Raw genomic sequence first — 25,760 nt, forward strand, 5'->3', positions numbered from 1 at the left:
TCATCTTTAGATCTCCTTTATTAAAAAATATATAAAGAACAGAGACAAACGTGTCGGATAACATTCAAAGCAAGACTAGAGTGGAAACAGGAAGAGATGAATATTAATAGACAGGATGTGATAAACGCCCAGATGAGATTGCGGACCATCTAAGCTCTGGATGGTGTTTTCCTCTAGCGATAAGGGGACAGCACGTTCCAGCGCTTCGGCCCGGCAGCCCTGAAAAACAACAAATCATCACTCTGAACGGCAATTCTGTTCACAGAGCTCACACTGGAGCACCATGTTTAAAAGGGTTAACATGGGAACAGTGCTTCATTCACCTTTAATGAAAAAAAAGAGTTTTTCACATCACCTTCATCATCATTACATTTGGAAAAGGCTGCTGAAAACAAAAGTTAAAATAAAGACAAAAATGTAGGTGTTTAAAAAGAATATTGGTCTAAAGGTGACTGTGGTGACATAGCTGTGTACATTACTGCTCTGATGGACAGATGCTGGGTGGTGTTGTAGTCATCCACTCATCAGCAGAAATGTTACCGTTTAAACTTTTAATGCGTTTTCTGATGTTGTTTTTCCTCTTTGAAATGATTTGACAACCAATCACTGCAAGGAATTCAAAAGCCCCGATGCCTGATGCAACCACCGTTGTGCTTGAACATAACTCATTTGTTGGTGTTGGATCTACGAGGGCAGCTGCAAACTGCGGCTGAGCTTGGTAATTGTCAAGAAAGAGCATCTTTCTTTAACAGCCTCTCACTATAAGTGTGCTGCCAACCAGTTCTCTTTAATGCTGGCAAACAGGAAGTAGCTGCTGCAAGCAGCAATGAGAAGTTATTTTGACCATGGCTGAGCTACTCTGTAGCCCCCAGAGTGAAACAGAACAAAAAGCTCCAAAGCTCCGCTCTACTCCCAGCTGGACATGCAAGTGTCGCCTCACAGATAGCGCACCATCTTATTCTGAAAGGGTGCCACCCTCCTTCTGTGGCTATTATACAGAGTTGAGGAAAAGTATTTATCCCCTAACAGAGTGCTTCTGCTCTTGCTTTTACATCCCAATTAAATATTTTAAAGTAAACAAACGTTCAAATCCAAAAACCTGAGGAAATCCAAAAAGCTGTTTTCAAATGACGTTTTCAGTTAATAAGGGAAAAAGCTTTCCAAGCTGACCAAACACTTTTGTAGGACCACATTCAGTTTAGCCAGCAGGACTGTTAGGAAAATATTCTGTGGACTGATGAGATAAAAGTAGAGGTTGAAACATTTTTTTCTGCTGATACATTAGCACAAGCTAATGCTAACAGCTACTGATAGCCTAGGATGACCAGCAGACGTCCGTTTTTCAGGACAATTTTAGACGAGCTGTCACCCGGAGAAAAGCTGTCCCCAGACGTGACCCTGACTGTAGGGTATGATGAATGATCAGAAAACGTTATGTAGAGTGGCATTACGGTAACACATGGCAACTGCTGTTATGGTAGCTGGTCGTGCTGTTGTAGGAGGCCAAGTGGCAGCCACCTTTAAAAAAAAGAAAAAAGAAAAAAACAGAAATGAAAGAGCAGAGCGTGACCTTGCCACCACAGACAGGAAACTGTCCTGTTATTTAATGGTATGTGTGAATTCATTTAGTTTTGACTGGGCTGATCCTTGCAGGAGGTTCCAGTTCTACTTCTGGGTCTGACTCTGATTTACCGTGGTGCATCCGTTTGCAACCACGTTTACGTGTATAAAGTCCGAGTGTAAACTTTGAGTTGGGGGGCGCGGCTAGCTACAGCTGAGAATGATTTTGTGCAAAAAATGTAATGAACATGTTTGGTATAGCCCACAGACTTATCCTAAATGTCTAGGAAGTATAGGCCATTTTAAGCTACATTTAATACCATTGTGAATTAAATTTAAGACCAACATGACCAGAAAATTTCAAATGATTTTTAACATGAAAGCTTTTATTGTTATCAATTTATGTATCAAAGATTTAATTTTATTAAACAAAAAAGATTGAGTGATTTCAGTATTAAATCCGATAAAACAGTTCTTTTTAAAGTAATCTTCCCAGCACAGCACTATGTCTATATAAAACATTACTCTACATGCCTGATATCCTCCCCTTTAACCCCATTCTCTGTTTCAAGAGATTTTAAGGATGATAAGAAGAATTTGTCATATCGCTGTTAATTGAACAACTGGTATATACTCATTTACCGTATTTTTCAGACTATAAGGTGCACTTAAAATCCTTAAATCTTCTCAAAAATAGATGGTGTGCCTTATAATCTGATGTGCCCTATATGTGATTACCGTTGTGCTTACTGACCGATTTTATGTGCTGCAATGCACTCAAAGTGTGTTAAAATGTGTAAGTATGACTTTGGATAGCAATGAAGCCGCTCCACTCAATGAATATTTGGAGCATTATGGTCCACTGTGTCACTACCTGATCAGACCAGGTCACACATTTTATCACACATTTTACCAGCTGTTCTGCTGAATTTGTAGTAATCTGCTACGAGAAATGTAGGCAACAGTACGCTGGACTATGAAGGGTAAAACGTCCGGGGACAGTCAGCGCTAAGTCCACCAAGCTCACAGTACGCACACAGTACGCCAGAGTATGTGGGAGCCTTGAGGCAGCCTATACCCAGAGTACGCGCTAGAAACAATAAACCTAGTAAGATAATTCAATATAAAAGTTACATTTATTTTGGCCATATGTTAGAAACAAGGCAGTGTAGTCTAACTACTCTGTCCTCCTGACAGAGACGACAGAGACGATGTACACAGCTCTCTCTCAGGAGAGAGCTGTGTACATGAAGGGGTAGAGTGATATTACACACTTGGAGGGATATTTAATGCGCTTTATAATCCGGTGTGCCTTATGGTCTGCAAAATGCAGTATTTATCACTAATCATTGTGCAGTCTCAGAAAGTTTAATGAACAGCAATTGCTACCAAAACAACAGAGGAGCAGGATAAGTACAAAAAAAGTGAAATCCATTAGAATGTCTTAAACAGATTATATTGTTTGAAAATAGTTTTTTGATTTATTTTGGGTGTATTTTTCCTTTAAAAAAAAATCTTTCATTCTCACGTATGTACATCCAGCTTTTGGCCGCTTTGGTGTCTCACATTTCTCCATCCTACAGTGAAACTTAGAGCGCTTTCACACCAAGCCTTCCTAACTTGATGGTCCTCTTGCAAAGTTTTCAGCGAGCTACGCAACGCTTGCTGGGGTCTGTTTGCAACCAAGTGCAAAAATGGTCGATATCGAACCTTCATCAAGCTTTGTTGAAAATGTAATGTTATGCAACTACTGTTCCCTGAAGGAGAGGAACGAACACACGAGTATGGGATACCACGCCCCTGGTGTCCGAACGGGAACACACTTTCTCAGGTTTTCTATGACAGGCGGTCAATGCGACTGAACATGCTGGACGTGTTCAGGGTGTAGCAGCAAACAGGTCGCAAATTGCTTGAAGTCGTCATGGGATTTGTAGTTCAACACTGTATAAGAACAACGGTTGCTAACAGGACCCTCAGAAGACAGACAACACAGAAGCAACTTCTAATGGTGGCGATTCCCTCTGTATTTATACGGCCAAAACTTGTCGGGATTAAACCAAAGTGAAAAAATTAAGACTTTGAATGAAAATATGGGCGATTTAACACTTTCTAAGGCTTTAAATTTAAAGCCCCTCATTTTGGACATTTCTAGGGCCCTGTGGGAACTTTGCCTTTAGTAAATGAAATAATCATTTGAAAACAGACTTTTATATAGTCAGGTTATCTTTGTCTTTTGTTGACACTAGTTTGATCTGAAAAATTCAACTCAGACATGAAATGACCTGCAGAAATGTGGAAGGGGGAAAGACTTTTTCACAGCTCTGTAACTGAAACAAACAGGAAGCTCTCGGTCTACTGGTTATTTCTCTGTTACTCAGTGGTAAAGTAGGGAAAGCGATGACTTACGGCTGTTCGTCTGCTTTCATGTGCACAACATTGGACTCCTCAGTAAGACCTGTAAGGACAGAACAAACTCAATGTGGACACAGGCGAGGACTCCTGGGACGGAGGGCTCTTCAGGTTATTTGGAGGAATAAAACATAAAAACAGCTGGATTTAGAGAGGGAAAATCTTACTTGTTCCTTGATCACTGAAGATTGCACTGAGTCCTTGGTTAAATGTGAGGCTGATGTTGACACCTGAGAAAGATTCAAATAATCACCTCCCTTGTTTTCAAAAGGAAATCTAGTAAAGAGCTTGAAAGCTAAAAGCTGTTGTTGATTCTGTTATCTGAACGTTTGGACCATGGAGGTATGCAGAGGGAGGCCTCTTACCCTTGGGGGTGCTGAAGGCTCTGTTGCCAGCCGCTGTGATCACTGTAGGGACAGAGAGAAAACACTCAGCAGCTCTTCATCCCAGCAAGTCACGGTCAGGATCTTAAGGATTGTTTCAGTGGTTCTCACCTGTTCTTTCCAGACCCAAAGACTTGGAGCGAGTCTGTTCCTCCTGCCAGGATGGACGCACACGCCTGATGGAGAACAACACGCACAGTCACATGCTTTTCTCTTAATGTTCCTGCCTGCATGCTGACCTACGGCCGATTCTGTCAGCCTAGATGTGAGCGGAGTCCGGATGTTCTTCCAGCATCTGTCTGGTCCTCATCTTTAAACGGTGACATCATTTCTCTGGACGTAGAGGTTTAATCAGGAAGTGCATACTCTCTGGTTACCTGACCTTCACTGCCCGCAGGCAGACTGCAGCAACAATGTGTTTGGCTGCTACAGCTGTAGGTTTCAGCTCATTTGCTGGATGACTTATATTAGCTGTAGTTTGTTGTAACGTGCTGTTGACCTGGACGTCTGTTTAAAACTCTTTAAAATGTGTATCAATCAGATTTACCTGTACTAAGAAGTAAATGCTCCTGTGTGAGTGACCCCCCCCCCCCTCCTTCCCCACGAGTTCTAGAAAAGCAGAACCTACAGGTCGGTCAGGCCCAGTCTGGATGAGGTGGGGCATGGACGAGGCGGCTGGGGTGTGGAAAAGTTGAAGGGCTGCAGAACTCTCCTGGTAGGAGACCTCACATCCAGATTCTGAGGAGAAACAAGAGCAATGATGCCTTTTATGTCATTCAGGCTTCATCATTATAATTAAGATTCTGTGTGTTCAAAGTATTAACTATAGAATATGTTAAACATCTGCCGGTTAAACGAAAATGACTTAAACAGGGCTCTGGGGTATTACCCCCTAAGGCTAAGACCCAGGATATGTGGGAGCTTGTCTCAGCGTACCGACCTTCAGCCTAAATCATTTCACTGATGTTGTTAAACAGTTTTAACTTGATGGCGGCCAGTCTCCCCCATGTCACATCAAACTCCATCATCTCCCACCTATCCAACGCTGGGGAAGAGAGGTGACCAGTTCGGGAGGAAAAGCCTCAGATTCCACTCAGGATTCTCCAGGCAGATCCCAGGTAAGCTTCTGTGGGTCTGACCTGGGCTCACCTCCCAGTGGGACATGCTTGGACAACCAGACATGCACACATTTTGCTAAATCACAAAGTTGTTTAGTATTTGTGTTCTAGCCACTTATCCATGATCTCATTCCTTTGGTCCATGCATATCTCATGACTGTAGGGTTGAGACCCAGGTGGACCAGGAAATCTAGAGCTTCACCATCTAGAAGTACTAGTTGTTTGTGATGAGTCCTAAACGTTGTATCCACCTTTGAAGCAGACTCATCCTCCCAGTTTGAGCACCTTGGCCTCAGACTTAGAGGAGCTGACTCTCACCATGAACTACTACAGCGCACGCTGAAGGTCATTTAACACGCTGCACAAAGACCCTCAGATCAACTTGGAGCCACGGGGAGAGAAAAAGCAAAACAACTGGGAGGTCAGAGCAAAGACAGAGAAAAGAAGGAGGAGCAGCAGGAATCTCCTGTAGTCACATATATTTAGATCATTGTTAGAAATGTTTTTTTCCTTTGCTGTACTTCTAAGGAGAGCTCGTCATTTTGTCATCTTTAGGGCTTTTTTCTGACCTTTGCAGTGGGTGTTTGGTCGCCTGGTGTCAGGCTGCAGTTCTCCATCTGTTCCTGCATCTCCTTTTCCTTTTCTGCCATCTTCAGAGCAAACTCCACTTCAGCCGCCAGCTGCTCATCTCCAGCGAAGATCTCCTTCACATTGTTATGGTAGTCCTGCATCGTCACCTGATGGACAACATGGAATGCGTCACCAACTCATCTCTGCAGGTTCTCCTAACTTCATGACCACCAATAAACTGCATTTAGATTTATTTATTTTTTTAAAAGCTTGGCTTTAAGTTCTTCTTTAGATGAGAAGCATCAGATTCAATCTGGTTCGCGTACCTGGAGGTAGGCCATAAGGTCTTTGAGGACAGGAGATCGTTTCTGCTCCAGAAGGTTCTTTAGGCTGATGATCAGAGGAATTGTGTTTTCTATGAAGGCCTTCTTCTGGACCTGTGGATGAGAGCAGCAGACAGAAACTGATGCAGAGCAACCCTTGTTCTCACAGCCGGGACGTAGCAGCAGGACAGCAGAAGGTTCTGATGAGAAGTGCTCTGACCTGTGACAACACCTTCTTCTGTGCCACCTGCAGGACAGCCTTGGTCATGGTGGCCACCATCTCCTCCTCTGGCTCCTCGCCTACAGCTCCCCCTACTGGTGCTGACACTGCCTGCAGCTTAAATTCGTCGAGGCTCAACACGTTGAAGGTCTCTGACAAGATTTCAGCACCGTCTGCATCCAGAGGCAGCTCCTCGTCCGCAAAGCATGCTGGGATTGAAAAAGGGAAAAGGCTATTTCAAAGGTCCAAATGCTTCTGGCCCAACCAAACGCCAAGCTTAGAGCCGTGAGGTCACAGACGGGCGTGACTTCTCCGACCAGCTGTGAGCTTACCAAAGACGGTCTGGTTGATCTTGTTGACGGTGTTGAAGCGCTGGGCGTCTGTGAAGTGCTCCAACAGGAAGCGATAAATCCGGAAGCGCTTCTCGCGATGCTGAGCTCCTTTCAAGGAGAACCGGACTTTTTCTCTACACAAGGAAACAGAAAAACACGAACGCTGTTCATCCCGACTCGCGTCCACGTCAGTGAAAACGGGTTTTCTTCAGTTTGCAGAAATGAATCTAAAGCAGGTCAGCAGTGATCAGTACAGAACCGTGACCAAAACGAAGCAGCTTTCAGTCCGACCTGCCTGTCTGAAGCGCTTCCCCCAGTCGGTGAACGCACCAAGCCAGTCAGACTCTTCGATGCAAAAATCAAGTGAAGAAATGCAAAGTTGGCCATGTTCATAACCAGCAGGCCGTTTAAACTTTAATGGGTGGATGTTCGTTCTCTTGAGAATACACGTTTACTAGCTGTTTACGTTTACAGCTAGTAATGCTAGCTGCAGATACAAGATGCTAAAGTTAGTGTGAGACATTAGGTTACAAATCTATTTCTTTCCTTAAAACACGGAAAATCCCACTAAACAGCTGTTCCTCCCTCTCTCTCACACATCCACACACACACACACAACATCACCTCTTCTAATGAGATAAATAATGGCCGATCATGACAAGAACTTTCCTTCCGCCTTCCAGTTCTTAGAGGAAAAATTAAAAGCTGTATCTTCAGCCTCACAGAAAGCAGAGAACGGACAGTTTTCTGATCGCAGCATCTTCAGCCCGTACCTCTCACTCTGAGGGAACTTGTTGTATGATTTGTGTTTGTTGTACGAGTTGAAGTGGAAGATGCACTCGATGAAATGCTGGCTGAACATCTCGGGGTTCTTCTTGAGCAGCCGGTGGAGCAGGCAGTATTCACACAGGCTGCAATGGGAAACATGGGGGGGGGGGGGGGGGGACAGATATGATGAAGTTGGTACCATGCTGGATCAGCCTGCCATGCTGCTAAAGACAGAGCCCAGAGAACGAAGAAACATTTAGTTGTAATTGTAATTTACCTGCCGATTGCAGGAACTGGATCGACCAGTGCCATCATAAAGCGAAAGAAGAGGGAGCCTTTCCATTTCACATATTCCTCCTGGGAACAGAAATCATAGCGGAACAGTGGGTGAGAAACCCCGCTGGAGGCAGTGGCAGCAGCAGGCCCTCACACGTACCTGCAGCAGGTTGGTCAGCATGATGAGAGTATGCTCCCTGATGATGGCTTCATCGTCTCGCAGACAGGCCGCGATGTTGGGGATGTAGTGATCCACGATGTTGGTGTAGCGGACGCACAGATCACACATCACCACCACGATGTTGTTGCGCACGGCAACCTCTTTGCCGACCTCCAGTTCCCTGGCAAACACTGGCAGGTATTTCTGGACCAGTTCTTCTTTCTGCAGACACAGCTTCCCTGATGCCACAGAAAGAGGATGGAGTGATGAAAACACGGTGGTCTGACAGACGCTGCGGGGCCAGAGGGACAGCTCACCTAGAGTGATCACTCCATGGGCTCTGATTCTGGTAGGCAGAGAGTTTTCCCTGAACTGGGACAGAGGCAGGGATGCTGGCAGCTCCTCCTGACAGTCTGTCGCTGGCAGGAAGAAAACAACACATCAGTCACGACTAGGTTCTCATCTTTCATGACTCTTCTCTGTCTGACCCGTCCTCCTTGACCAGGGCTGATGTTTTTCCTAAAGCATTAATGAGATTGTGGCTCTTATAAGGTATATAGCCACATAATATGCTTATAAAAAAAGACCAAAAAACGTTTGATCATGATAAAACGAGGTTATATACACCAAGCCTCCATCTTGACAGTGTTTTGATAGTCCTTTTAGAGCCTAATAATAATTCATTCTGGGGCGCGATCAACAAATATACACAGAAGTGGCGCCATCTAGCGACAGTATAGCAGAACTATCATAATGCCGGTTTGCTTAATTTATGAAACAATTGTAAATAATGCCAGACCGAGCCTGACCCTCTACAATTACTCGCAGTAAAGTAGCAGCTTGGCGTGATCGAAGATCAACCATTATTAATTAAATAAACCAATCTAGAAAAACTTTAACAATCTCATATCATAACATTTACGTCAGTCAACTCTGCATCACATCTGAGCAATCGGCAGGTTTATTGTCCGCTTCAGTGAACACCAATGGTCATAAGGTATTTCCAGCGACATTCCAGTCTTTTCCCCTCTTCTAATCATATTATTATGTTTTTTTTCCACTGGATCTTGGACCATTCTGCATTGTTTCGCTGGGAGATGCTAATAGCTGTTAGCCGCTTCCTTGTTTTAACCCTGCTGTGTAGCGCAGTACGTACTTCCGTTAATATTGTAAATAAACACGAAAGGCTTTATTTACTAATAAATTGAAAAAAATCAAAGCATGAAACACCAAAATAACTAATCTAACGTGATAATCTTTCATGAAAAATGTGTATGCAACCAGCGTGAGCTACTGATGTATAAATTTTAAAAAAAAGGTGAAATAGCGTGGCTGTGCATCTTTAAGCGCAACAAAACAAGCTCATTTTACATATTAGGCATGTAGTTCAGTAATCTACAGCCATCTAATAAAAATAAATGAATTTATTAAAAGTTTCCTTTTTGAAGGGTCGTGCTGGTATTGTGGCTCTAGACAAATCTAGATTTTGAGAATGAAGAGCCAAAATGACTTGATTGCATAGGGTAGACCTACAGCTGAGCTCCATTAATGGCTCTGAGCCGGTTTCCAGAACCAGTCATGGACTTGGTACGATCCAATGCTGAGACCTTCTGTACCTGCCAGCTTCTCGGAATGGGACGTGAGGACAGACTCCACCAGCAGCACCGTCCTCTTGCTGACCTTAGCTGGACAGTGAAGTGAGGCGACGCCCAGCATGTGGAGGTGCTTTATCTGGAACACAGAACATGGTCCATTCAATCAGAACAGCAACTTTACAGCCAGCCAGCAGGAACAGCCGCTCTACAATGTAGTGCTGCTTTTCTTCCCGCTGACCACGCAATCTGGGCTGTTCTTGTGTTCCAGGGTTCAGTTCCGTCTCCTTTTCGTCAGACAGGGAGTCCCTACAGCGCATTGTGCTAAAACTATATTTACTCATGCTCCACAGTTAAATCACTCCGTCTGCTGCATCTTTGTTCTAAAGGCTAAAGAGCGGAAATCACACTTTTTAAATCCTATTTGTACACGATGAGGCCTTTGGAAGATGTTTCTGCATGAAGTCCAGCTGCAGCGCTTTGGACAGTCCCCTTTTGGGAATCAGCCAACAAGCTGGCCTTTGGTAGCTTCTCACATGAGCTGCTGAATTGTTCCTGTGAACATCAGTTCTTTGATGGTTCTGAACTCTTTTCAGGTAGAGGTTTAGTTAGGGTTAGGTGATAAATCAATTTAATCGATCAATTCAAATTTACAATTTTTTAAGATTTCATTCTTGGAAAATGTGGATTTTATTTTGCAAATGCACTCATTGGGCTTCCATGAAGAGAATAGGATGCAATGCTGAATATATTTTTAGGAAAATATATTGTCAAAATATTGTAAAGAGGAAACTTTTTTTATCATAAGATGAGACACTTAAAAAATGTTAATGAATAAATTAAGTTAGTTTGAAGTTATACAAGTTAAGTGAAGCCTGTTCTTAGCTCATTGTGTAAAACCACTAGCAGAAAACATTTAGTTATATTTTCATTGTTTATAATGGCAGGGCCGCCATCTTGTTTTACTAACGTGTTTCACAGCTTATATTTAGTTGTACTATGAATTCAGGTCAACTCCCAGATGAAATGCTTGACATAAAAGCAAGTTTTTAAAATAATTTCCTACATTTTCTTTAAGGGGGGGGTCGATTGATTAGATGTGGTATAATAAAATTGGAGATTTTATTTTTAAGCCATATCGCCTGGCCCTAGGTGTAGTAGATCCGCCAGAACAGAGAAGGCGATGGGGCAGTTTGCACCATCACCATCACGGACTCTGAATAGAAAACCAGCGATGCTAGTCCCACCTGTGAGAGATAAAGTTTCTCCTGCTAACATAATCTGCTACCACACAGGCTCTTATAATAGCTGCCAAGATGGACGCTGAATTTTTCTGCCATGTTTATTTTTCTCCACGGTCACTGAACAGTCTTCATGGTGGACGGTGAATGCCCATCCAGCAGTGAATCAAGTGCATGACTCTCTGCTTGGGTCTCTTTGTGGTGATGAGACTCCCTGCACTGTGATACGGTTGGTGGAATGGAGGTACCAGTCCTGACTCAAGCTCATCCGGGTCCACAGCTGCGGTTTTAATTGTGGGTGAACCCACTGCAGGCTGCGGTTTCAGTTTACTGGATGGGATGCATGTTTTACAGATTTTCACAATATTCCTCAGGACTGTAATGCTTTCATCATCACCATTACTGGAGCAAGACAGGAATCTGTGAAGCAGGTCAACTGAAGCATGTCCAGCAGTTGGTGTGCTTTCTACAGGACTCTCTCTCTCTCTGTGTTTAGATCAGGGTTTTCAGTCACAGTGAGACGTTTGTCATCGTTAGCTGTCTTACTTTACCCTGCCTGGCTTTATAATGGCCCTCGTTTCTCAAGTTTGCACATTATTGTCCAGAAGATGTTTGAGTTTCACGGCTTGGTTAAACATGGTTGCTTTGTCCCTCAACTTCAGCTGGCTTGTTTAGTTAAGCCAATCCTGTATCTAGTGATAAGAGCTATGCATGGAGAACATCTTGTTCTCCTGCTACACAGACAGTGGATTTGTCTGTGCAGCTGTTCTTCGGGGATGCTAAGTGTGAATTTGGTCTCTCTAGCCTATGTTGGGTGATGACTCAACGTTAATTTATGGTGCATTGTTGCCCTCTTGTGTCAAAGAGGTTATTACAAATACTCTTTTCATAAATTTCATATGATCACAACACAGTGTGGACCAAGCAGCAGTGCTAGCTGTTTGTGTTTAACATTTAGCCCTGAGGTGCATCTGGAGGTTCCATTTTGAATCATCTCAGCATTGGACTGCAATCCCAGAGGACGCCTCCAGCTCTAAAGCCAGGATCTAAATGCTCTCTGAGGGTTATTTAGGAACTGATCCTGTCAGCCAGCTGCGGGGAACTTCCCTAAGCTACTAAGGGAGGTGATCATAGAACCGAGTCTATAAGTGGATGCTGGCTATGAGCTGTCCTGCATTAAATCAGAGGGTGGACTTTACCCCTCCATGCCACTTGGTACTCGCATAAATCACAGTTGAAAGAAGGAATATCAGGCCTATCTTGGGAAGGTCTTACAAAACATTTACAGAAGTCGTTTTCTGCTGAACAGCATGTATTCACTGCAAAAAGGGAACTAAAAGTAAAAAAATAATTCTTTGAATTACTATACAAGTCCTTGATTCGAGCAGGCAAATAAGACTATCTGCCAATGGAATGAGGATTTTACCCATAAAACAAGATAATTAGATATCCTGCACTTGAAATAAGATGGAAATGAGTTGCTCCTATTTAAAGTGCAAAAATCTTATTCCATTGGCAACCAGTGTCATTTACCTGCTCAAATCAAGGAAAAATACACTAATTTCAAGAAAACTTTACTTGCTCTTAGTTCCCTTTTTGCAGTGTATAACTTCTAAGCTCGTGTCATGGGTTGTTTTATAAACAGCAAGACCGTATGTCTCAGTCTGACAGTAACAGCTCGGGACAGAGGTAGGCGTCAACTTGCAGTGACAGGAGGGTGGAGACGTTTGATGGCATCAGTTCTCACCATCAGGTCTTCATTGAGGTTCTGGGTTCCGTTCACGTCGAGGATGATGCTGGCTAGATAAGCCTCGCAGATTGACACCAGCTCACCACAGTGCTGGTTCAGGAAAGCCTGAAGAAGGAAAGAAATCAACCACATTACCTTTTCTCCTGAAATAACGAAGACAAGGAGAGAAAAAATATACAGGTTTTTAATCTTCCTTAACCTGCCGTGACTCTATTTCCTTTCCTGCCATGTCTACTGGTGTACTGAAGAAAAACTAATGTGTGGGTCTGAAATCTGGGGCATCATGGCATCCTATGCTAATGAAATGAAAGCCAGATTAGCATGAGGGGGGCAACAATTCCTAACCTACTCCCAGAAATGGTGCTGTCAGTTCACTAGGTCTCAACACTAAACTATAAATCGAAAGGTTTTGTTAGATTTTAACACTCCTCACAACCTCTTTAATTATGAGCATATTTAAGGTTAATGTTGTAATACACCAGTTCCTACTCAAGTAATCCCGAAGCTCAGAGGTGGTTTACAAAGGCTAAAATTAGAAAGCAGGTCTAAACATTTCTATAGAGTATAAGTGATGACAGAGCAAGTTTAATGGTCATATTTTCCAACCTGAGTGTGTTGGATGTCATCACCACAGCCCAGATGATACAGCGTCTGCACAGCAGCACTGATCACCTCTAGAGACAAACTGCAAGGCTTCAGCCAAGACATCAGATCAGCTAGAGTCAGAGAAGACAGAGGGAGGGGGAGATATTAGAGCGGTCACGTCCTCCACGACACATCCAGCTGCTCTTCACCTGCTGCTTACCGACTATCCTGTCCTTGGTGTCTTCATTTAAATGAGCAGAAATGTCTCCAATAACAGAAAGGATGTGACAGCAGTTCATCGCATTCGCACTATTTGATCTATGAGAAGAACTGTAATTGAAAAGTAATATTAAAGTTTAAACGCATGCTGTCTGCTTAGAGAGTTCATGTCCACACTGTTGTTGGAAAGCTGCCGTCCTCACCTGACCATGGTGTCCCAGGCATCCAGGATCTTGCCGTGTGGTATGCTGGACACTGAGGCGGCGACCTTGGAGAGCAGCAGCCAGGCCCCGGCAGCGTGGTCCGACTCGGTGTGGGAGATCAGGTTAGAGATGAACGCTGGGGTGAACTTGCTCTGTTTGGACCAGATGGTGAAGGCCCTGCTGAAATATCGGCTGCAGAGGGGAAAAGGAGACGCAGTGAGACATCTTTATGCTCTTCTTTTAAATAACCTCAGTCACATCACTGGCCTACTGTTGTGCTTCTAGGGACTCTACACAAACATTACAATGTGCAATGCTGCATTTTTTACGACTCTCAAGACATTTCCAGTAGGTTTAAGTTTGGGTCCTGGACCGGGCCATTGCAACACCTTGTTTTTTTTCCTTCTGCCACTCTGTGGTAGACTTGTTGGTGCTGTGTTTGGGAACATTGGCCTTTTGATGACCCAGTTTGGACCAAGCTTCAGCTGGCCTCACTTTTGACTCTGGACTTTGGTGTAAAGAGGAGTTTGATGCCGGCTCAGCGAATGCAGGTCCAGGTTCTGAGGCTACAAAACAAGCCCAAAACACCATGATGTGCAGTTGCTACAAGGTGTTTGACCAGATCTGGTGTCTTGATTCCTTCTAAAAGTGCTTCTGGATACTAGAGGCAATCATCTCCCATCAAATCTCATCTGCCCTAAAAAACAAACACTCAAAGAACTTTTCACGTCTAAGTAGAGCTCTTATCTTGTTTTCAGGGCAGCCATTTCAAACTAGCCATTTTTTTAACAGTATCATCATTTGACACGCTGAGTGAGGCTTGTAGGGTCTGAGATAGAGCCCCCCCCCCCCCCCCACACACACACACACACACACACACACACAAATCTCCTACTTCTATAGATTCATTGATACTTGCTGAGTATCAATAACATCTGACAGACTTCCTAGATTTAATTTCATTTACTCCTGGCTGAGATCGCTGTTATAGTTTATAACCATTACAAACACTGAAAATGCATGTCTACATTCATAGGAAACAAACAGCGGATGACTCTGACCCAAGGTTCTGGCACTCGTTACACAGCAGGCCAAGCAGGTCCCAGGTCAGCTTCTGGCTGTTGTCCAGGTGGCGACCCTCAGAGTGAGGCTTCACCTGGTCCAGCAGCACCAGCTCCAGAATCTCCAAGGCCTTGTCCTGCACAGAGTTCTCCGAGTCCATCACAGCTGGGACCACACAGTGCAGCCACGCCTTCTGGACCATACTGCACTCTGGTTTAGCCTGGTGGCGTTATCAAGCAGAGCCCACCCGTTATTAGTCCCCTTCTAAGGAGAAAGAAGATTTTTGGGTGGTTTCTGTAACATCCAGACTTACGGCGAGCAGTTCTCCCAGGCTCTGTAAGGCCTTCTTCTTCACAGACACAGCCGGATCTCTGCTGCGCTCCGACAGAGTCTCTAGATTCTCCCAGGTTGTGGGAATCACGTCGTGTTTCAGGAGACCCACCAAAGCCTGAACGACAGAACAAGACAATGAAACCCGAGCATCTTCCTCTCGTGTGTTTGACTTCAAACGTTTGGCACAGAGTGCTTGATCGGTTAAAGGTCCGTCATGGAGCCGAGTACCTGTAGGGCTGCTTTCCTCACGTTGGTCTTTGAGTCACTGACACGGCGCAGGAGAAGACTTAGGTTGTCTTTAGCTGGACCAAAAACACAGCGCATTATCACACATTCGGTTCGTCGATGTCTAGATGTCCATCTAAACCTGGAACTATGAGAAACTCTCACCCTCACAGCTGGACCTGTCGGCACAGCCGATCTCCACCGTCCTGAAGGGGAGAGTTCTGTAGGTTTTCTGGGTACATGATCCTACAACACAGAAGCATCCATCAACATTCAGAGGCACGATCAAAACGGATGATGGATCTAGATCTGTTAGCACTCAGGATCAATCTCCCCAAAAAAAAGGTCCAACATCCTCCTGGAAAGCTTCCCAACGTCCATTTTAGTTTTCGGGTCCCAGCACAGCTCAGGTACAGTCAAGAAACCAGCACCTACCAACATGTGCACATGGCAAATGTTTTATTTTTGTCTGTGATCAACCTCATGGTCTCCTGAAAAAACCTGGCTTGACATAGTCGCACCTACTGAGCCTGGATTGGCCTTCGTGAAACAGATAAAACCAGGATGATCTGATTACTATTGGTCAAGTCTAGCTTTAGGGCTTTTTTTTGGATCTCTAAATTCTGCTTTTGTGAAACAGCCCTCAGAGGCCTGTTTCACAAAAGCAGAATTTAGAGATCCAGGATAAGCGCTAAAGCCAGGCTTGACATAGCGCAATCAATGTGTCTCAGCTTTATCCGTTTCACACAGCCCAAGCAACATCTCTGGGTGGAGCCTTATGAGGAACTGAAGTGCACCAGACTCAAGACAGGAAACACTGCTGCTATTATAAAGGAAAACATTTGTTTGGAGCTACTTCCATGGCAAAAAAAAATATTTATACCTTTTCTCTGATCTATCTGATTGTGACTCTAGAGGGCGCTGTTTCGCTGACCCTTCCATAACTCCTGAAGCAGTAGTGCAGAACTAAGGGATGAAAGTTTTTCAGCAGACAGCCTTTGCAAAGCAGTGTTCACCTCATATCAGATTTTAATAGAGGCGTTAATTATTAATACAAATTTTTTGTTTGCATTTCAAACACTAAGCATGGACTCTAAAACAAATTGAAAGAAGTTAATGTAGGATGCCTGATATGCAACGAAATTACCTATTCATGATAAAAAATATATCAAATAACATAATGTTCTTTTCATTAACAGTGGTTAGGTCACTGAGCAATATGGTTTGTATAGTTTTATTTCCTTTTTGGGGCTGTAAGATGCATATTTTGTGCACAGAGTCAGTGCATAGAGTCAGTGCATGGAGTCAGTAAAAACAGCGCCCCATAGAGTCGCAGAATTTCCTGGAAAAATGCGCAACACTGGACTTTATTGACAACTTTCTTCGTCAGCCTTTCTAATTCCCTCAACACCTGCAATAGTCTATTAAAGGCCTTTCTGTCAAACTCAGAATTTCAGAAATCTTCAAAGAGAGACTTGAACTGTAACATTGCAGACATTGAAAATAGCTAATAATGGTACAGACTACAATCATAACTTTTTTAATAATTACAGTACTTAACTGAATACCAATGTTTATTAGTGGTATTTTAATGCAGACTGATAAAAAAAAAAAAACACTGAAAACAGAATCACTGAGAAAACTGGTTGGTTTCTGATCAGTGTGACCAATGACTAAACAGATAAGGCACCAGGATTAACTAAGCCTGGCTGTTAGGCTAGTCGGGAGCTGGCTAGCGGCACAGAATAAATCACCATGGTAATGTAGGTGTTGCTGCTTTTGTGAAAACGAGTCCAGGCTCAATTCAGCCACGATATCAGGAAAATACCAGCTTAATCCTCTGTCTTGATTTTGTGAAACGGCCCTCTGGACAGAAACATTTAATCACTAATAAATAAATATCGCTAGTCCCTAAATACAGGAGGATTAAAAGTTAGGCTGCAACGATGAGCCCGACTATCCCCTTCATGGCAGGGTGCAGATTGCTGTGAATCATCTTTGTAGCAGATCAACAAACTGTCAGCCAGTGAAGAGTTTGAGAAGGACCGTACCTGCTGAGAGTTCCTGCTCCAGCACCGTCTGTGACCCAGCTAGAAACAGAAAATGCAAATACAAGCTGCTTTAGCAGAGGGATGCTCACCAAAACATCTATACCACCAGAGAATAACATTCAATGCTTCTGCAACATGCTAGGATACCAAAAAATGCACAATTTTACGTTACGCTACATTTTATTAATATTAGTGTTAATTGCAGTTAACATTCTTGCCAATGGCTGAAGTCAGCTACATCGGGCAAATTTTATGTTCTGCGTGTTTTCTCACTGGCAGAGAAGAGGCCGTGGATGGCCTGGGTGGCGTTGGGCGAGGGCAGCTCCAAACACTGAGCCAGGCAGGAAAGGGCGTGGCCCTGGACGGTGGGGGACTCGTCCGTTCGTCGAGCAAACAACAGGTCCTGGATCAGGAACTTGTGTGGCAGGAACCTGGCAAGGTCTGGGTCCTGACATTCCTCCAGGTTTCTCTCTGGCTGCGCCAACAGGACCATCACCACGTCCACGGAGAACAGCCGGTGCACCATCTGTAGAAAGCGGCACCAGCTTAGCAGCAAGCTACAGCATGCTGGAACCAACTAAGCAGAACCTTGTTGGTGGGACTACAACTCATTTCAGCCAGCTGCAGCAGCTCCTGGCCGTCTGAACTCTCCAGAACCTCTCTCCCCTGCGTTGGTAGACTGGACAGCAGATAGTTTCACCAACCCTAACTATGAGATAATTAGCCTTTTTTCCTTCAGTGCAGCATCTGACAAATAAATGCTAACCCTCTGGATCTTCTACCGAGCCAGAATGTGCAGCTAGGTGTTGAAGGTTTTCGCATCATATCTGTTTATTTTTCAACCCAACAAAATAAAATAGCAAAAGGAACATAAGCTGACAGTGGCGAGTTCCTTATTCTTGGGGCAGCATGATACAGTCTTCTACTGTATAATCCCCACTTTGGGTTCCACAATATATATCAATCGATAGATGTATATCGATGATAGAAAAAAAGGGTTAAAGAAAGTTCAATAGCGTAGCAGTTTTTCTTCTTTTTGCATTCTAGCCATGTAGGTCAATATTACAATCACTACATCCTCCCAACCAATCATAAACACAGACCCTGGAACACAGAACACAGATCTGTCACCAAGCTCCGCCCCCTTCAGAGAGTCCAGTGAGCACACGTTCTTTTGAAAAAAAAAAAAAAATTAAAACTTGCAGTTTTGGTAAAAAGTTGGTTGAATAAAGGGTTGAGTTTGAATTCAGTGTTTGTGTGTTCTGTATCTAAAAATAGGTTGCTAAGCAACGGCATAAAATGGCGAACTGCAATTAAAATATATGTATTGAATTAGTTGATAATCATCAGCATTGATTAATATGATTTCTATTTTATCAATATGCTTTTTTTATATATATATATCGTGCAGCCCTAATCCTGCTGTCCTCCAGAGTCCGTTTGATCTGGGAAATCTGTGGATCAGCAGAATCTGGTGCAGATAAAAGCTGCTGAGGATGGAGCACAGAAGCACTGGTTGCAGTTGGACAGCCTGCTCGAGGATCATCTTGTTCTTAGAGCAGCCTCTGCAGGTCATCTGAGACCCAAACGGCACAGCTTGGAAAACGTTTGAAAACGAGCTTTCAGACGTTAGAGCTGTGGACTTGCTCTAGCTCCACTTTCTACACTCCACTACTAATCCAAGGAAGTCTTCACGCGTCACCCTTGAGAAGATGAATAATCTTGAGGGTGTGTCACCTTTGAATGACTGGAGAAGTTGAAGAGCCACTTGATGAAGTGGGCGTAGTCCGTACTGGCCATCTGAGACGTCAGCATACCCACAGCCTGGGCTCCGTGGTGCCGATACTCGCTTTTCTCCACCATCTACAGAGCAGCAGCAACAGACCCATGATTAAGGTGTTTCTGCCCTGCCTGAACACATGTAATTTCTACACCTTTCTCCCATCACCCTGGAAGCAAGAGATAACCAGCAGCCATTGGAAGCTTTCCTTTGGACTCACCTGGAAGCAGATATGCTGCAGGAGGATTTGAAGGAAAGGTAAAGCCAGCTCTTTCAGCTCCTCCACTAGATGACTGCGGTCACAAACACACACCATACATCAACAACGTTACAAATCCTTCTCCACACTTTCCCAGTCAGCGTTAAAATTATTTTCACCATAAATGTGCCTGAAAGCTAACTTGGTTCAGTCACATCTGCCAGGCAGAAATAAACTTTTTCAGGCTCAAATTTCGACTTTTTTGCTGAAATCTGAACAGTTTAGTACAAAATACGATAGCCACAAATGTTACGGGACAAGAAAAAAAAAAAAAAAAAAAAACTCATTGTTTAATAAATGTTGACAATGTGTTATTTTTAAAGAACCATATTTTTTTTCCTGGTTTTAGGTTTTAAAATGAAGGAAAAACAAAACCTTTGCAACAAATAGGATAGATGCATTTTCTTCCATTAGGTGTTGACATTTGTGGAACATGAAACATAAGGTTTCCAATCCAGGGACAAAACAAAGATCTTAAAAATTATTACTGGTCCTTTTAGTGTGTGATGTCAACGAAATCCTTCCATAAAAAAAAACTGTTTAAACCTGTGTTTGCTATTATTGCTATAGTTTCAAAAATGATTTGGTTCTTTATGAGTTTTCAGCCACAGTTCTTAGGAGCCAAAGTTGGGGGGTCCAAAGAGCCGCTTGTTGCAGCCCCCCGGCCTAAATAATGCAACAAGGAACAAAGTCATGGAGCTGAAACATCTGGCCACAACTTTCCAGACTGCACAGGACAGAGAGAAGGGCTCCTTTCAAATAAATAACCCTCCTTTGAAACAAGTATTTCCTGGCTTTAATGAGAGCGAGGCTGCTTACCAAACAAAGTGGACGGCCTGATCGCGGGTTGTGAGGACGGCCTGGTTAGGGGTGAGAAGGGAAGGCTTCCCACTGTGGCCCTTATTCATCATCAGGATGACGTAGAGCAGCCGATGGAAGACCGCCCGCAGGGACTGAGAGACAGACGGACAGTTTAGTCACTAAAGCTCTGGGAAACCAAGCATGCTTGTTCTGATCGACTCTTCTGATTATATAAACCCTCCTGATTAACCCGTCAATAGAATTCTAGTTGCATGCTCTGAACCGTTCTTGTCAGAATAAAAACAGAAATCAAGGTGAGCCTTCAGGCCCGTTTTCCTCAGCAGTGTGGACATCCAGCCCCGGGCAGGTTCCTATTCCTGTCACTCCTTCCTTTACTTCCTGGATTCACCGGAGCTGCCTGCCGACGTCCAGTGAGCTGGAAACCTCCTGATTGTGTCTCTGGGTTGCTTTTGTCTTCATGTTGTCATGGCAGCAGGAATGGTGAACCAGAGACTGGGTCTTCCAGCTGCTGCCATCCTTCAGTACCTTGAGACATACCAGTAATCTCCCTCTCACTGTGAGATTGTCACTTTAAAGGGAGCAAATATTTATGCTACCGCTTATTTATACAGCTTGAAAGAAGCTTTTTAGATAAGAAGTCAACTTCTATTGATCTACATTCCATGTGTAAAAGCAACAGATAGAAGAAGTGGGCCTGGTGGTCTGGTTCTGCCTCTTAGGCTCCAGGCATGCGTGGTGGGCAGCAAACTGTCTGGTCCTATTCTTTGAAAGCCACTCCAGATCAAACTCTTAAGATCAGGGGGATCCACGCTCCATCTCTGCACAGTTTGGATCCAGTAGTTGACCCAAAACAAGTCAGAGGCTGATGCTGACAGCAACCCTAAAGACCAATCAGAGGTCATGTCTCCTCCCACACCACAGACATGCCGCTTTAGAGGGGAGCAACAAACACGAAACGAGGAAGAAGCTTTTATTCTGACGGTCCTGATGGCCTCCAGATCTCAGACCCCACCAAGACCTCAGACCCCCCCCCCAATGCACCCATACAGCCACATCTCTAAAGTGGCTGTGACAGTTTGTGTTATAGCTGGGATCCTACTTCTTTCTGGTCTCCGTGTCTTGGTGAGCAGAGCAGCTTCAGGCCATAGAAAGCCATCTCTGGAACACTCTTGAGCTCGCAGAGATCGCTGTGAAGAAATGATACGGCTTCACTTTTCTCTCCCCGGATGTCTCGTCTTCAACACAGCCGAGGCAGAGAGGAAAACTCACCGTGGAGCAGCGAAGGTCGGCTCGCCCAGCACAGGTTCAAAGTAGAGCAGCTTACTGAAGATCTGTGGAGGAGAAAGGAATGCTTGAGCTGCTCAGTGTAGGCCGGGGGGGCGGTGGGCTGCGTGGGGGGGGGTTACCTGCGCGCAGTTGCTGGCGCTCTGAGGCATGTCTTTGAGCGGAAATGTTTGCAGGAGACGGAGGAGACTTTGGACCAAGAGAGCGACGCCGTCTCTGATCTTCATCAGCTCCTGGCCAGAGAAGAGCAGCTCTTCTTCCTCCTCTTCCTCGTCCATGTCCATCTGGGAATAGCAAAAACTCTCAGACACGCAAAGCTTAATGCTGTCTTTTCTCTTCTATCAAATCAGGATGTTCCTTTAATCAGAAAGCTTGAGAGAAGAATAAAACATGTCTTTGGAGTCTGTTTTAACAAAGCCCCACACCATCTGGGAGATTTTCTCCCAAAAACCATCCAGCTAAACCTGCACAGCTGCTGCTGAACCTGCATACATGGTGGGAGGAGCAGCCTGGACTGACTAGAATAATTCAGAGCATGATGATGACGTGTTGAGCAGTGACTGATGTACGACTTGGTGCAGCACCTCTGGAGCTTTTCTCCGCTGTGGTTTGGAGCGTTTGCTGTCAGCTTGGGAACTTTTCAGGCCGTCCTTCTTGCGCTTCTTCCCAGAGTCCTGAGGCCAGCAGTCTGAGGTCAGGCCAGTACAGGTGTCCAACAAGACCGCGTGGAAAACCTTGCTGGCAATACTACCTGGAAGCAACACACATTCACACGGCGATCAGGAGAAAGAAAGGCAGCCTCCAGCAGAGAGCCCCCCATACACACACTGTTGACCACCAGACAGCATATGAGCCTTTTTTCTAACGGAATCTCAACAAACTGTTCAGAAAATAGGAAGAAACTTGAAATTGACAACCCGGGTCAGACAGGTTCACCCACAGCAGGACGATTTAACAATCAACACCGGGTATTCAGCTTTGACCGCTTTGCGACTTTTTCTAAGAGTTGTTGCATTAAACCAATTCCCTAAAACAACAGGGGGGAGTTTACGGCCTTTAAAATCAAAGATATGAAATAAACAGATTGAAATGGCAGCTGAATTCTGGGTAATCCATCCCGTGTCTACAACCTTCGCTGGAACAAAGCTTTAGAAGCTCCAAGAACAAACAGCTGGTAGATATGCTCACCTGGGATGCCCAGCAGCAGCAGGTAGACCGAGGCTGCATAGAGTCCACACACCCTCTGCTGTGCGTTGGCCCCCTTGGCCTTCGCTGCCAGGACGAAGTAGGACAGCACGGCCACCAGAGACTTCACCGACACCCCGTTCTCCCCGAGGATCACCCAGACGCCCTGCAACACGGGACACAAGCCGGGCTTACTGCCGCCGCCTGACAGCACACCGAGCCCGGAGCTCATCCGGGCCCTTGGAAGACACCAATCTCCTTCACCTGTTTCACGTTTTGTTATCACATGTGTACAATACTTACAACTCAGTCTGCAGACAATGTTCAGAGTAGGAGTGGGTAAGAAATATCCATTCATCAATGCATTGCAATCGTTTTTTTACCATTTCAGTATGGATTCAGAAAATCCTCTGAATGGATTGGTTCCCCTGTCCTCTGGGTTCATGAGCGACAGCTTCAAGTGAGGAGATCATGGTAGAGCAGAAAATAGTGCTTTTCTGCAGAGGCTGCTCAGAGTGAGCATTATAGGCTCAGAAACACAGCAGCTTTCCAGTTCTTTATTTTCTTACGTTCATGTTCACTTTCTACAATATTTGTTGGAAAGAAAGAAAGAAATGCTTTTTATAGTTTATCTTAAAGGCTGTATACTGTATGCTGTTGCTGTAAATTATATTGGCCATTTGAGAACAAAAAGCATCACATTAGCTGTAACTGATATAAACCTGTTTTCATTCACGTTTCATGGAGGGCCAGTCTGTGACTTCTAGGCCAGCACTGAGGACTAGAATATTATTTTACCGTTTGCTCCATATTCATCACAGTTATTACTCAAAAAAATGAATACAGGCACTGGTGTACTATGGCTGTTCTTATGGACAAAATAGAAATAAATATCTAAAATGCAATAGGTACACTTAAAAAAATTCATAACAAAAGCATTTAAATAAATATCAAATAAAATTGTGATGTTTGTACAGTGAATTTTGCGAGGTTGAGAGGTTTAAGAGTGACTCACTGCTAAATCAACTATTTTTACCAATTAACTGCTACCATAGTTATACTGTCTACACATCCTGGTCATTATTTTTCACAAATTAATGGATGCTTTTGTGTCTAAAACCAGCAGTGTGGCGCCCTGCTAAGGTTAAACGGTGGTCTTGCATTGAATTTTGAATCCGTGTTGCTATAGGGCATTCCTCAAATGATGTCGAATTATTAAATAGAAAGAAAGAGCGCGGCAAGCAGGAGTCCAGCTCACCTGTGAAGCTCCATCCCGGCCGGCAGACTGCTGCTGGTCTGCAGCATGAGCCACCAAACACTGGTACAGCTTGCTGAAGGAGTCATCTCCAGCCGCGCAGAGTTCCTCCTCTATGTCTAGTGGCTTCCTCTCTGTGAACTCCAAGTCCCACACAGCATCCACCCATTCTGGAAAACAGAACGCGAGTCAAACACACAGACTCAGCTGCACGTTCTCAGCGTACATTTGAGAGGAATGCCGTCGCAGGGCTCACAGTAAAAACTTGTTATTACAAGATACAAGTATTCGTCATTTGTCAGGACCAAAGAAACCAAAGAAAAGACATTTTATACCTACAGAAAAATGTAAGGCCAGATGAATAGTGCAAGTATACGTTGCAGCAGGACATGTTGCAACGACGAACGATGGTGCAGATCGTACATAAAGAAGGAATATTTCGCATACAACTTTATTATTGCCTTAATACGGACATTTTAGGGACAGCTTTGGCTCTCTCCTAGTCAAAGGTACTAGCTGAGCTTTTACTGCTACTGAGGGTGCTCTCTTTTGTCCTCTAGACCTGAAAACTGGCTCAGAGTTGTTCTGCTCAGCTGTTTCTCTCTACAATAAAGCCGCAAAATGATCTCAGGATCACGGTGCCAAGAGGCAGACTTTGAAGCACATTCCCGCAGTTCGACGCTTTTACGCACCAGCCTGGAAAGTGAGAAGCAGTCTGTGCAGAAACCAACAGCCAGAGAGGAGATGGCAGCATGCAAGCAAACGTCTGGATGAGCATTACGGCTGCTGACATCATCATGCAATACAGTGAAACCTTTCTCCCCTCCTTTCCATTTGCCCTCCATGTGCATAGAGTGTTTATTATTGGACTTCTACAGTGTGTAGTTATGTATACATTTTTCTGCGACTTTTTCCTAAGGCTCAGACTTCCCTCTCCCCAGACACTTGGGCCAGCTCCTCCGGGGGATCCCAAAGGCATATTATGTTATTTGAACATTTCCCCAATATTTAGTCAGTCATATTTATTAATCCTCAATAAAATGACATTACTTGAGCCGCATCGTTAACCCTTTGGGACACTGAAACTAATTAATTTCCCTCTATGGGGATGATAAAATTTATCTTAGCTACATAATAATTGTATGACGTTATAGAGGTTTATGGACTCATGTTGATCAGCAAATCAGCTCTCTCCGTTTCCACCGTCTTCCTGCTTCAGACACTCGTTAGAAGTCCTCGCTACTCCTAACTTTTCACTGTAGGTGCTCTCTAAAGGGCTGGGGTGCTTTGTAAATAACTTATCTTACCGAGGTGAATTTCTGAGAAAAATATTTTTCTAAAATGACGTCACTAAGACCAAAGTTGTTGTTTTTTTCCATATGAAATACAGCCCCTGAGCGCGTTTTCATAATTTATAAATCCTTTATCACGTTACATATCTATGTTCAAGGGGGGTAAAAACTAAACGCATTCTCTGTTTATAAAGGAAACAGAGAGTGCGTTTAACTTTCAGACTGTTTAGCTTTCAGACTGTTGATCTCTGTGTTTCGCTGTCCTGACCGAACGGGGAAGCTGTCACCACAGCCGCGGCTAAATTAACCGGAACCAAGGCATATTTCTGACTTTTCCGGGTTCTCATGATGAACACAACGAAATAACTTGGTATTACCTTGGGAAACTTGGTTCAGGTTCAGGAATCGCAGCGCAGCTATCAAATCCATTTTAAACTAGCCCGCCCAGAACAGCAACAACTGGCGCTTCCTCCTTCATCCGGTTGATTCTGTCAAGGCACATG

The 25,760-nt window shown here is 44.1% G+C and overlaps 1 protein-coding gene across 1 annotated transcript; it reads right to left on the reverse strand.

Moving 5' to 3' along the window:
• ncapd3 (non-SMC condensin II complex, subunit D3) lies at nt 1-25,760 on the reverse strand. Its single transcript, XM_012854699.3, has 35 exons — nt 25,635-25,760; nt 23,969-24,135; nt 22,714-22,876; nt 22,110-22,276; nt 21,648-21,809; nt 21,511-21,572; nt 21,341-21,428; nt 20,239-20,372; nt 19,381-19,453; nt 19,118-19,243; nt 17,654-17,906; nt 17,381-17,419; nt 15,495-15,575; nt 15,333-15,406; nt 15,085-15,219; nt 14,771-14,991; nt 13,710-13,901; nt 13,508-13,605; nt 13,309-13,418; nt 12,700-12,807; nt 9,736-9,850; nt 8,437-8,538; nt 8,120-8,358; nt 7,961-8,040; nt 7,689-7,826; nt 6,916-7,049; nt 6,584-6,792; nt 6,367-6,477; nt 6,040-6,207; nt 4,981-5,090; nt 4,464-4,528; nt 4,335-4,376; nt 4,137-4,199; nt 3,967-4,015; nt 1-219 (listed from the first exon to the last, which is right to left on the reverse strand). The coding sequence occupies exons 1-35, from the start codon at nt 25,684-25,686 to the stop codon at nt 174-176; spliced, it is 4,176 nt and encodes a 1,391-aa protein (XP_012710153.2). The 5' UTR covers nt 25,687-25,760; the 3' UTR covers nt 1-173.

The sequence above is a fragment of the Fundulus heteroclitus genome, unplaced genomic scaffold, assembly GCF_011125445.2.
Source record: "Fundulus heteroclitus isolate FHET01 unplaced genomic scaffold, MU-UCD_Fhet_4.1 scaffold_37, whole genome shotgun sequence".
Lineage (NCBI taxonomy): Eukaryota > Metazoa > Chordata > Actinopteri > Cyprinodontiformes > Fundulidae > Fundulus > Fundulus heteroclitus.

Bases quoted from the DNA above. Each gene is read 5' to 3' on its own strand.
- ncapd3 (XM_012854699.3), bottom strand. From the start codon at position 25,686: ATGGATTTGATAGCTGCGCTGCGATTCCTGAACCTGAACCAAGTTTCC. The intron at 6,793-6,915 runs GTAAGCTCACAG...TTTCAATCCCAG, and splicing joins GATCAACCAGACCGTCTTTG to CATGCTTTGCGGACGAGGAG. The intron at 4,016-4,136 runs GTAAGATTTTCC...CTGTCCTTACAG, and splicing joins CTTCAGTGATCAAGGAACAA to GTCTTACTGAGGAGTCCAAT.